The 13,151-nt window shown below is 40.9% G+C and overlaps 1 protein-coding gene across 1 annotated transcript in view; it reads left to right on the top strand.

Annotated features, from left to right (window-relative positions):
* The window catches only part of UBE2L3 (ubiquitin conjugating enzyme E2 L3), a 54,353-nt gene extending 47,844 nt beyond the window's left edge, over positions 1-6,509 (top strand). The window contains exon 4 of the mRNA XM_053701953.1: positions 5,591-6,509. Coding sequence (XP_053557928.1) covers positions 5,591-5,745 — 155 coding nt within the window. The 3' untranslated portion in view covers positions 5,746-6,509. The remainder of the gene's footprint in view (positions 1-5,590) is intronic.
* Positions 6,510-13,151: the final 6,642 nt, after the last annotated feature.

Raw genomic sequence — 13,151 nt, 5'->3', positions numbered from 1 at the left:
GCAGCGACTTGGTCTTCACTGCACACTTTTACCAAATTTTACAAGTTTGATACTTTTGCTTCTTCTGAGGCTATTTTTGGGAGAAAGGTTTTGCAAACCGTGGTGCCTTCCATTTAGGTGACCTGATTTGCTCCCTCCCTTCATCCGTGTCCTAAAGCTTTGGTATTGGTTCCCACAAGTAAGGATGACGCCGTGGACCGGACACACCTATGTTGGAGAAAACAGAATTTATGTTTACCTGATAAATTACTTTCTCCAACGGTGTGTCCGGTCCACGGCCCGCCCTGGTTTTTTTAATCAGGTCTGATAATTTATTTTCTTTAACTACAGTCACCACGGTACCATATGGTTTCTCCTATGCAAATATTCCTCCTTAACGTCGGTCGAATGACTGGGGTAGGCGGAGCCTAGGAGGGATCATGTGACCAGCTTTGCTGGGCTCTTTGCCATTTCCTGTTGGGGAGGAGAATATCCCACAAGTAAGGATGACGCCGTGGACCGGACACACCGTTGGAGAAAGTAATTTATCAGGTAAACATAAATTCTGTTATTTATTTTTACTACCTTTATAACGCTTATGTAGGTAAAAAATGAACTTCCTTTTGAAACCAAAATTTGGCATTTTAAAGCCTTGCTAACAGGAAACCAGTCAAACTGTTGGAAGGCCACTAGAGCTAAGCATGTACAGCTTCTACTCACGTGTAATTAGTTTCAATATAAAGATAAACTGTTTTTAAAGGATATATTTCCTTTAGACTTTCTTTTATACCAATAACACTCAAGCATTATAAATTGCACAAAGTTTGTTTGCTTATAGTATTTGGAGCATTCAAAACAAAAATGGATTTTAAAGGGACATTACAGGGACAGTCTAGGCCAAAATAAACTTTTTCGTGATTCAGATAGAGCATGTAATTTTAAAATAATTTTCCAATTTACTTTTATCACCAATTTTGCTTTGTTCTCTTGGTATTCTTAGTTGAAAGCTTAACCTAGGAGGTTCATATGCTAATTTCTTAGACCTTGAAGCCCACCTCTTTCAGATTGCATTTTAACAGTTTTTCACCACTAGAGGGTGTTAGTTCACATATTTCATATAGATAACACTGTGCTCGTGCACGTGAAGTAATCTGGGAGCTGGCACTGATTGGCTAGACTGCAAGTCTGTCAAAAGAACTGAAAAAAGGGGCAGTTTGCAGAGGCTTAGATACAAGATAATCACAGAGGTTAAAAGTATATTATTATAACTGTTGGTTATGCAAAACTGGGAAATGGGTAATAAAGGGATTATCTATCTTTTAAAACAATAAAAATTCTGGTGTAGACTGTCCCTTTAAACAGTGTTAGATTGTAATAAAAACTGTTTATGTGTAGTTATAGGGACAGAAAACTACAAACATTTAATTAATGATTCAGATAGAACACACAATTTTAAATCACTTTCAAATTTACTTTTATGATCAAATATGCTTCATTCTTTTTTTTTATCCTTTGCTGAAGAAACAGCATTGTAGAAAATCATGAGACGCAAATGTGTGCAGGCACCAATCATTAGCCAGCTCCCACTCCAGTGTAGGCTATGTGTGTGTTTTCTCTTGTAAGGTGTATCCAGTCCACGGATCATCCATTACTTGTGGGATATTCTCCTTCCCAACAGGAAGTTGCAAGAGGATCACCCACAGCAGAGCTGCTATATAGCTCCTCCCCTAACTGCCATATCCAGTCATTCTCTTGCAACCCTCAACACTGGAGGTAGTAAGAGGAAAGTGGTGTAATATAGTTAGTTTTTTTTTCTTCAATCAAAAGTTTATTATTTTTAAATGGTACCGGAGTTGTACTATTTTATCTCAGGCAGCATTTAGAAGAAGAATCTGCCTGCGTTTTTCTATGATCTTAGCAGAAGTAACTAAGATCAACTGCTGTTCTCACATATGTCTGAGGAGTGAGGTAACTTCAGAGGGAGAATGGCGTGCAGGGTATCCTGCAATAAGGTATGTGCAGTTTTAAGTTTTTCTAGGGACTAGAAAATGCTGCTGGTACCTGATTAATGTAAGTTAAGCCTAAATACAGTGATTTAATAACGACTAGTATCAGGCTTGCTATCAGAGGTATATACTCTGATTAATGTGCAATATAAAACGTTTGCTGGCATGTTTAATCGTTTTTATATATGCTTTGGCGATAAAACTTATTGGGGCCTAGTTTTTTTCCACATGGCTGGCTTGATTTTTGCCTAGAAACAGTTTCCTGAGGCTTTCCACTGTTGTAATGAGTGGGAGGGGCCTATTTTAGCGCTTTTTTTGCGCAGTTAAAATTACAGAGACATTCAGCTTCCCTCAGCAGTCTCCTGCATGCTATAGGACATCTCTGAAGGGCTCAAAAGGCTTCAAAAGTCGTGTTTTGAGGAAGGTAAAGCCACAGTGGAGCTGTGGCAGTTGTTGTGACTGTTTAAAAACGTTTGTTAATCCGTTTTTTGTATTAAGGGGTTAATCATCCATTTGCAAGTGGGTGCAATGCTCTGCTAACTTGTTAAATACACTGTAAAAATTTCGTTAGTCTAACTGCCTTTTTTCACTGTTATTTCAAATTTTGCAAAATTTGTTTCTCTTAAAGGCACAGTAACGTTTTTTTATATTGCTTGTTAACTTGTTTTAAAGTGTTTTCCAAGCTTGCTAGTCTCATTGCTAGTCTGTATAAACATGTCTGACATAGAGGAAACTCCTTGTTCATTATGTTTAAAAGCCATGGTGGAACCCCATAGGAGAATGTGTACTAAATGTATTGATTTCACTTTAAACAATAAAGATCAGCTGTTATCTTTAAAAGAATTATCACCAGAGGATTCTGACGAGGGGGAAGTTATGCCGACTAACTCTCCCCACGTGTCGGATCCTTTGACTCCCGCTCAAGGGACTCACGCTAAAATGGCGCCAAGTACATCAGACGCCCATAGCGATTACTTTGCAGGACATGGCGGCAATCATGGATAATACCCTGTCAGCGGTATTAGCCAGACTGCCTGAATTTAGAGGAAAGCGCGATAGCTCTGGGGTTAGACGTAATACAGAGCGCGAAGATGCTTTAAGGCCCATGTCTGATACTGCGTCACAATATGCAGAAGCTGAGGAAGGAGAGCTTCAGTCTGTGGGTGACCTTTCTGATTCGGGGTAACCTGATTCAGATATTTCTACTTTTAAATTTAAGCTTGAGAACCTCCGTGTATTACTTGGGGAGGTATTAGCTGCTCTGAATGACTCTGACACAATTGCAGTGCCAGAGAAATTGTGTAGACTGGATAAATACTATGCAGTGCCGGTGTGTACTGATGTTTTTCCAATACCTAAAAGGTTTACAGAAATCATTAATAAGGAATGGGATAGACCCGGTGTGCCGTTTCCCCCCCCCCCCCTCCTATTTTTAGAAAAATGTTTCCAATAGACGCCACCACACGGGACTTATGGCAGACGGTCCCTAAGATGGAGGGAGCAGTTTCTACTTTAGCAAAGCGTACCACTATCCCTGTCGAGGACAGTTGTGCTTTTTCAGATCCAATGGATAAAAAATTAGGTTACCTTAAGAAAATGTTTATTCAAAAAGGTTTTATCCTGCAGCCCCTTGCATGCATTGCGCCTGTCACTGCTGCTGCGGCGTTCTGGTTTGAGTCTCTGGAAGAGGCCTTTCAGACAGCTACTCCATTGACTCGGAACTTTGAAGTTCTATCTCCAAGCTACTAAAGAGTTCAGAACAACTTCTAGTTTTCTAAGGTAGCGTTGGCGTCTTGGTTTAAAGGACCACTGTAAGTAAATATTTTCTATGCCTGTTACTAACTACCCCAAATACGCTTTTTATCAATAGCATTTCATTAACATATCTCTACCGTATATCAGAAATCTTGTCTGCAAATTTAATTGTTTTCCAAACCTACTCCGTGGGTATCCTTTGCTCTGTACCAATCAGTTTACAATACCTAGGTTTCAAAATGGCGCTTTAAACACAATTTCAATGTTTTAAGTATTTTGAACACACAGTGCTGAAAATAGTGGGCAGGATAACGTGACATGATCGGGGAATAAAATATATAACTTTTATAACGTTATGAAACTTCGTTTTGGAGAAAATGTAGGTCAGTAGGTTTTAATTAATGTTTATTAACTTTAATATGTTAGTTGTTTGGCTTAAAAATTATAACAGAAAGTAATCCTTTAAACAAGTGATTTTCAAGGCTTACTTTATGGTGTGTAAGTCCCCTAAATGTATCACCGCTCACTTTAAAAGAGCAGTGGCACATCATGGGTTTTTAAGAATGATGCATCTTTGGAGCAAATTTGCAAAGCTGTCACATGGTCTTCACTGCATGCTTTTTCTAAATTTTACAGTTTTAATGTTTTTGCTTCTTCGCAAGCAGCTTTTGGCAGGAAAGTCCTTTAGGCCTTGATGTCAGCTAAATAGGAACTGTCAGAGAAAGTATGTTCCTATCCTTTCCGTAACAGACCTTGTGTGTTAATCCCATATGTTATGGAGGACTGTAGACCATCATTTTTGGAATGATGTTCACAGGGGCTGCCCTCTTCATATTGGGCAACAGTTCTGAGGACGTATCAAATAAGAAAAAAGTTGCAGACTAATCCTCTGTTGCAAATAAGTATTTTACTGTATACAAGGTATATACATGTTGTCCAAGCAATAGGTCATAACAAAACGATCTGACTCATTTCTCAGAGACCTATAGACCTTGCTTTGCCTTTCATATCTCTACTCAGCTATACGTGAAACAGAGATTGGAGGGTTTTAAAGCTCTTGTATGTGTTCTTGACCACCTCCTAGTGGCAAGAAATATATCCCATATGTTATGGAGTACTGTGGACCATCATTATTCCGAAAGAAAATATTTTATCAGGTAAGCATATATTTTTGTTTTTATATGAACACACTGGTGTTTAAAACCTTAGTCTTTAGTTAACACATTTGGTAGGCCCCTTTCTCTGCAGCAAATATAGACAAAATAAGTTTTCTTCCTGTTGCCTTCGTCACCTGACATCTCTGGGTGATGTTGGAGAGAAGCGTGTTGGTAAGACACAAAAATACTAGACATATGCGAGTATGACATGAGTAAAACATTTAGTACCACTCATGTAGTCCAGAGGAGATTAAGGGTTTACTGTGTATTATTGTTGGATTAAGAACACAAAATGTAAAGATCTGTATAAATCAGTTCTAGGTAAACCATTGATAATTGTTTATTAAAAGTGAGTACGTCTTTCTTTTGGATTCTTATTAAATTTTGGAAAGGGTTGTTGAAGAAAAATAAGAGGAAATCATACATTTATTTTTCATTACTAAAAGATGCTTAAAATCAGGGTAATGTATTTGCCTAATAAAAACAAAATTCATTATAAAGGGAGCAATTTTCTGAAGGACTGTGGTCTAACAATAAGATGGACTAAAATCTCATCCATGTTTCAGTGTTTTGCAACTTTTGAGCCAGCAGGATAGATTGGAAAGAATTAGGTTTTATGTACTGCTGTAGTAAAACGATTGTTTTTACTATTTTTCTGCTTACTGTAACACCCTTTTTTCTCTTTCTTCCTAGTCATCCAGTCTCTTATTGCCCTGGTCAATGACCCTCAACCAGAGCATCCACTGCGTGCAGATCTAGCCGAAGAATATTCAAAGGACCGTAAAAAATTCTTAAAGAACGCTGAAGAGTTTACAAAGAAATATGGAGAAAAACGACCAGTGGACTAGCAATCCGGGCCCATGCGCCAGTGGAAAAAAAACACAAAAAAACAAACACAAATTCAAAAAGCGCAACTGAAGAATTGGAGTCAGCAAGTTCAGAATCCCCTCCCTTACCTTCCCCTAAAAACATACACCCAAGACAGGACTTCGAGGGAACATTGAAAAGAGGTGCAGTGTCAACCCACGGCTCTTGCTCCACTCACCTTAAACTAGTCACCTAGATAAACTGCAAAGTTGAGGATTAACAAGAAAAAAAAGTTTGAAATGGAAGTGCGATTTTGCGCTCTTAAAGAAAATTCCACTGTTCACTACTTTGCCATATCTAACCACAGAAAAAATGTGTATACTGTTTTGCTTTTTTCCTACATAAAACTGAATGAAAAGGCCCCTACTCTGTTTTGCCTTAGGGTTTAAATGTATAGTTGCAGTTTTTTTTCTCTTTTTTAAATTAACTTTTTTTCCTTCATTACTTAATACATTTTGGACACTCCTTGACAAGGTCCTTCATTTGTTTGATTTTAGTCTGTTACCTCCACCTCCTCCACCATATGCCCTTCAGCTCCAAACTCTGTGTGTCCGCTACCTTGGTGCTGAAGGGTTTATAGTGCCATCTTGGCTCTGACAGAACCCTCAAAGGGAGGGTATAGTTGAACATTTGGCTCTTAGGTTTCCTTTCTTTCAATGTTGCACTGTGCTTTGTGGGACTCGGTAAGTTCTCCTCCAGTTTGTAACATAAAAATAAAATAAAAAAAGGAAAAAAAATGTCAGAACTGAGCTTATTCTTCTGTAAATCTGGCAGATGTTACAACAGTGTTTATTAAAGGGGAGAACAAAATTGTCTGCTTGTGACTGAATCTTTGAGGGATTTTTGGAAGTTTTTTTTTTTCTCCTATCCTTGAAGTATCTGATAACAGAGCTAGTGATTACAGGGACAATGTACTACAACAAGTAGCTTAGTTTGATGTATTCAAAGCTGTTGCAGAAGCAACCTTTTAATTAGACTGTGCTCTCTCCTGCCACCTTTTATTTTGATATCTTTTTCTATAGCCAGTACTGTAGTATTGACATTTTCATCATACTTGGTGGTTTTAAGGGGGGGTGGGCTTTTCAAATTACAGATAAACGATAATTATTTGTAAGCAGTTTAATACACTCTAGGTAGCTAAAATCCACATTAAAGTTTAATCACTGCTTGCTTTTGTGTAAAAATTATTTGTCCCACAGACAGGCCAAAAGCAAATTCTGTAATATAGATTTCTCGTGTACAGTGTATCCAGTCCACGGATCATCCATTACTTGTGGGATATTCTCCTTCCCAACAGGAAGCTGCAAGAGGATCACCCACAGCAGAGCTGTCTATATAGCTCCTCCCCTAACTGCCACCTCCCAGTCATTCTCTTGCAGCTCTCGACAAGGGAAGTAGCTAGAGAGATGTGGTGCACTAATGTAGTTTATCTTCAATCAAAAGTTTATTTTCAAATGGTACCGGAGTTGTACTATTTTAGCCTCAGGCAGAAAGTTGAAGAAGAGTCTGCCTGTGGTATTTGATGATCTTAGCAGGTTGTAACTAAGATCCATTGCTGTTCTCACACATAACTGAAGAGATGGGTAACTTCAGCTGGGGGAATAGCGTGCAGGGTCTCCTGCTCTGAGGTATGTGCAGTTTTAAATTTTTCTAGAGAAATGAATTTGCTAGAAAATGCTGACAATACCGGACTTATTTAAGGTAAGCCTGATTACAGTGATTTAATAACGACTGGTATCATGCTTGCTGTAAAGGGTAATATTTTTATTATTTACTCACATTACTGTATAGATATAACGTTTGCTTGAAGTGTATAAACGTTTATTACATATTGGTGATAAAACTTTATTCTGGGGCCCAGTTTTTTCCACATGGCTGGCTAGATTTTGCCTAGGGATAGTTTTTTAATGCCCTCTCACTGTGAGTACAGGTTGGGAGGGGCCTATTTTCACGCCTAAATTGTGCATTAGTTTTTGCAGATTGAGACATCCAGCTTCCCTGAAGGAGTCCCCTGAACATTTAGGACCTCTCTAAAGGGTTTTTGTGCCTTCCAAAGTCGTCGTATGGGCAGGTGGGGCCACAGTAGAGCTGTGGCAGTTTGTTGTGACTGTTTAAAAACTACATCTTTTTTTTTATCCGGTTTTGGAACTAAGTGGTTAATAATCCATTTGCAAGTGGGTGCAATGCTCTTTTAGCCTATTATACACACTGTAAAAATTTCGTAAGATTTACTGCTTTTTTCACTGTTTTGCAATTTCTGTGATTGTTTTTTTCTCTTAAAGGCACAGTACCGTTTTTATTTTTTGCTTGTTCAGTTATTAAAGTGTTTTCCAAGCTTGCTGGTCTCATTACTAGTCTGTTTAAACATGTCTGACATAGAGGAAACTCATTGTTCATTATGTTTAGAAGCCATTGTGGAACCCCCTCTTAGAATGTGTACCAAATGCTCTGATTTTACTATAGATTATAAAGACCATAGTCTGGCTTTAAAAAATTTATCACCAGAAGAAATTGACAAGGAGGAAGTTATGCCGGCTAACTCTCCCCACGTGTCAGATCCTATAAATCCCGCTCAGGGGACGCCTAGTACATCTAGCGCGCCCATTGCGTATACCTTGCAAGACATGGCGGCGGTTATGAATCATACCCTTACAGAGGTATTATCTAAACTGCCAGGATTGCAAGGAAAGCGAGACAGCTCTGGGACTAGAATTAATACAGAGCTCTCTGACGCTTTAGTAGCTATGTCTGATACACCCTCACATTATGCTGAAGCAGGGGAGCTTCAATCTGTGGGTGAATTTTCTGATTCAGGGAAGATACTTCAATCTGATTCTGATATGTCTACATTTAAATTTAAGCTTTAACACCTCCGCGTATTGCTCAGGGAGGTTTTAGCAACTCTGGATGACTGTGACACTATTGTAGAAATTATGTAGATTGGATAAATACTATGCAGTACCTACTTACACTGATGTTTTTCCAATTCCTAAAATGTTTTCTGAAATTATTACTAAGGAATGGGATAGACCAGGTCTACCGTTCTCTCCCCCTCCTGTTTTTAAAAAGATGTTTCCTATAGACGCCGCTACACGGGACTTATGGCAGACGGTCCCTAAGGTGGAGGCAGCCGTTTCTACTCTAGCTAAGCGTACCACTATTCCTGTAGAGGACAGTTGTGCTTTTCTAGATCCAATGGATAAAAAATTAGAGGGTTACCTTAAGAAAAATTTTGTTCAACAAGGTTTTATTCTCCAGCCTCTTGCATGCATTGCCCCAGTCACTGCTGCCGCGGCTTTCTGGTTTGAGTCCCTAGAGGAGGCTCTACAGGTTGAAACCCCGTTGGAAGATATTCTTGACAAGCTTAGGGCCCTTAAGCTAGCCAATTCATTTGTTTCTGATGCCGTTGTTCATTTAACCAAGCTAACGGATAAAAATTCAGGTTTTGCTATTCAGGCGCGTAGGGCGTTATGGCTTAAATCCTGGTCAGCTGACGTGACTTCAAAGTCTAAACTTCTCAACATTCCCTTCAAGGGTCAGACCCTATTCGGGCCTGGACTGAAGGAGATCATTTCTGACATCACTGGAGGAAAAGGTCACGCCCTTCCTCAGGACAGGTCCAACAAATTAAGGACCAAACAGTCTAGTTTTCGGCCCTTTCAAAACTTCAAGAGTGGCGCAGCTTCAACTTCCTCTAACACAAAACAAGAGGGAACTTTTGCCCAGTCTAAGACGGTCTGGAGACCTAACCAGGCTTGGAACAAGGGGAAACAGGCCAAAAAGCCTGCTGCTGCCTCTAAGACAGCATGAAGGAGCAGCCCCCGATCCGGAAACGGATCTAGTAGGGGGCAGACTCTCTTCGCCCAGGCTTGGGCAAGAGATGTTCAGGATCCCTGGGCATTGGAAATTGTGTCCAAGGGTTATCTTCTGGAATTCAAAACCTCTCCCCCAAAAGGGAGATTTCATCTCACTTTTATCGGCAAACCAGATAAAGTGAGAGACATTCTTACATTGTGTTCAAGACCTCCTAATTATGGGAGTGATCCACCCAGTTCCGCAGGGGGAACAGGATCAGGGCTTCTATTCAAATCTGTGGTTCCCAAGAAAGAGGGAACATTCAGACCAATCTTAGATTTCAAGATTTTAAACAAATTTCTCAGAGTTCCATCCTTCAAGATGGAGACTATTCGAACCATCCTTCCTATGATCCAGGAGGGTCAATATATGACTACCGTAGACCTAAAGGATGCTTATCTTCACATCCCGATACACAAAGATCATCATCGTTTTCTCAGGTTTGCCTTTCTAGACAGGCACTACCAGTTTGTGGCTCTTCCCTTCGGGTTGGCCACGGCACCAAGAATCTTTACAAAGGTTCTAGGGTCCCTTCTAGCGGTCCTAAGGCCGCAGGGTATAGCAGTAGCCCCTTACTTAGACAACATTCTGATACAGGCGTCGACTTTTCAAGTTGCCAGGTCCCACACGGACATTGTTCTGGCATTTCTGAGGTCCCATGGGTGGAAGGTGAACGAAGAAAAGAGCTCTCTATCACCTCTCACAAAAGTTTCATTCCTAGGGACTGATAGATTCGGTAGAAATGAAGATTTACCTAACAAAGGCCAGACTGTCAAAACTTCTAGACTCTTGCTGTGTTCTTTATTCCACTTCTCGTCCTTCAGTGGCTCAGTGTATGGAAGGAATAATGGTAGCGGCAATAAACATAGTACCGTTTGCCTGCCTGCATCTCAGACCGCTGCAACTTTGCATGCTCAGTCAGTGGAATGGGGATTACACAGATTTGTCCCCTCTATTAAATCTGGATCAAGAAATCAGGGATTCTCTTCTCTGGTGGCTATCTCAGGTCCATCTGTCCAAAGGGATGAGCTTCCGCAGGCCAGATTGGACTATAGTAACGACAGATGCCAGCCTTCTGAGCTGGGGTGCAGTCTGGAACTCCCTGAAAGCTCAGGGTTCGTGGACTCAAGAGGAGGCTCTCCTTCCAATAAACATTCTAGAATTAAGAGCGATATTCAATGCTCTTCAGGCTTGGCCCCAGCTAGCTGCGGTCAGGTTCATCAGATTTCAGTCGGACAACATCACAACTGTAGCCTATATCAACCATCAGGGGGGAACAAGGAGCCCCCTGGCTATGTTGGAGGTTTCAAAGATGATTCTATGGGCAGAGGTTCACTCTTGCCATCTCTCAGCTATCCATATCCCAGGAGTAGAGAACTGGGAGGCGGATTTTCTAAGTCGGCAGACTTTTCATCCGGGGGAGTGGGAGCTCCATCCGGAGGGATTTGCCCAGCTGATTCAACTATGGGGCAAACCAGAACTGGATCTCATGGCGTCTCGTCAGAACGCCAAACTTCCTTGTTACGGGTCCTGGTCAAGGGATCCCCAGGCAGCGTTGATAGATGCTCTAGCAGCGCCCTGGTCCTTCAGCCTGGCTTATGTGTTTCCACCGTTTCCTTTGCTCCCTGGGCTGATTGCCAAGATCAAGCAGGAGAGAGCTTCGGTGATTTTGATAGCTCCTGCGTGGCCACGCAGGACTTGGTACGCAGATCTGGTGGACATGTCATCCTTTCCACCATGGACTCTGCCGCTGAGGCAGGACCTTCTATTTCAAGGTCCCTTCAAACATCCATATCTAATTTCTCTGCGTCTGACTGCTTGGAGATTGAACGCTTGATTTTATCAAAGCATGTTTTTTTCCGAGTTGGTCATTGATACCTTAATTCAGGCTCGAAAGCCTGTCACCAGGAAAATCTGTCATAAGATATGGTGTAAATATCTTCATTGGTGTGAATCCAAGGGTTACTCATGGAGTAAAGTCAGGATTCCCAGGATATTGTCTTTTCTCCAAGAAGGATTGGAGAAAGGATTGTCAGCTAGTTCCTTAAAGGGACAGATTTCTGCTCTGTCTATTCGTTTGCACAAGCGTCTGGCGGATGTTCCAGACGTTCAGGCGTTTTGTCAGGCTTTAGTTAGAATCAAGCCTGTTTTTAAACCTGTTGCTCCGCCATGGAGTTTAAATTTAGTTCTTAAAGTTCTTCAAGGGGTTCCATTTGAACCTCTGCATTCCATAGATATCAAGCTTTTATCTTGGAAAGTTCTGTTCTTGGTAGCTATCTCTTCTGCTCGAAGAGTTTCAGAGTTATCTGCCTTACAGTGTGATTCCCCTTATCTGATCTTCCATGCAGATAAGGTAGTGTTGCGTACCAAACCTGGGTTTCTTCCTAAGGTGGTATCTAATAAGAATATCAATCAGGAGATTGTTGCTCCGTCACTGTGTCCTAATCCTTCTTCAAAGAAGGAACGTCTATTACACAATCTTCACGTGGTTCGTGCTTTAAAGTTTTATTTACAAGCTACTAAAGATTTTCGTCAAACATCTGCATTGTTTGTTGTCTACTCTGGACAGAGGAAAGGCCAAAAGGCTTCTGCAACTTCTTAACCAAAAGGAAAGAGAAGTATAATCCGCTTAGCTTATGAGACTGCTGACCAGCAGCCTCCTGTAAGAATTACAGCTCATTCCACTAGAGCAGTGGCTTCCACATGGGCTTTTAAAAATGAGGCTTCTGTTGAACAGATTTGCAAGGCGGCGACTTGGTCTTCGCTCCATACTTTTTCTAAATTCTACAAATTTGATACTTTTGCTTCTTCGGAGGCTATTTTTGGGAGAAAGGTCTTACAGGCAGTGGTGCCTTCCGTTTAAGCACCTGCCTTGTCCCTCCCTTCATCCGTGTCCTAAAGCTTTGGTATTGGTATCTGTTAGGGGTAATGTGAACCTGACTGCAGCCATCTTGTTCCTCGCAGCCATCTTGTGATGATTAGCATCCATTTTGTAATGATTAGACTTTATTATACTGGGTTATTATGTAGTGGGAACTATGTGCTTGTTATGGTACTTTCCTTAGCTCTTCTGCCTTGTAGAAGCTTCCTGGCTGTACGCTCAGAAGAATATAATATCAATAAGATGATCCAGCGACCTTGGTGTCTCTGCAGATGCATGGTTTATTATGACTATAGAATATTGTTATGAGCTAGTAACTTTCCAGAATCACACTGTGTTTTACTCTGTATAACTGTGTAAAATGACGCGGTCATAACGTGTCATCCCCTTAACCCTATATGCTGTTACTGAAGTCTATAAGATATGCTTGCACTGTTCAATAAATATGATTGGCTTTAGATCATATTGCTGCGTGGTCTGAGTCATTCTAAGGGATCCTTATCAGATAATCTACATCTGCTCCAGGTGGTACAGCGGCCCAGAGGCTTTGGCCTGACCTTATACTCCCCCCCCCCCCCCCCTGGGAATAACACCTAAAAGTATCCCACAAGTAATGGATGATTACAGCGGCCCAGAGGCTTTGGCCTGACC

Source organism: Bombina bombina, chromosome 2, assembly GCF_027579735.1.
Source record: "Bombina bombina isolate aBomBom1 chromosome 2, aBomBom1.pri, whole genome shotgun sequence".
Classification (NCBI taxonomy): domain Eukaryota; kingdom Metazoa; phylum Chordata; class Amphibia; order Anura; family Bombinatoridae; genus Bombina; species Bombina bombina.
The sequence above is the reverse complement of the archived record's forward strand: the minus strand, read 5'-3'. Positions and strand labels throughout refer to the sequence as shown.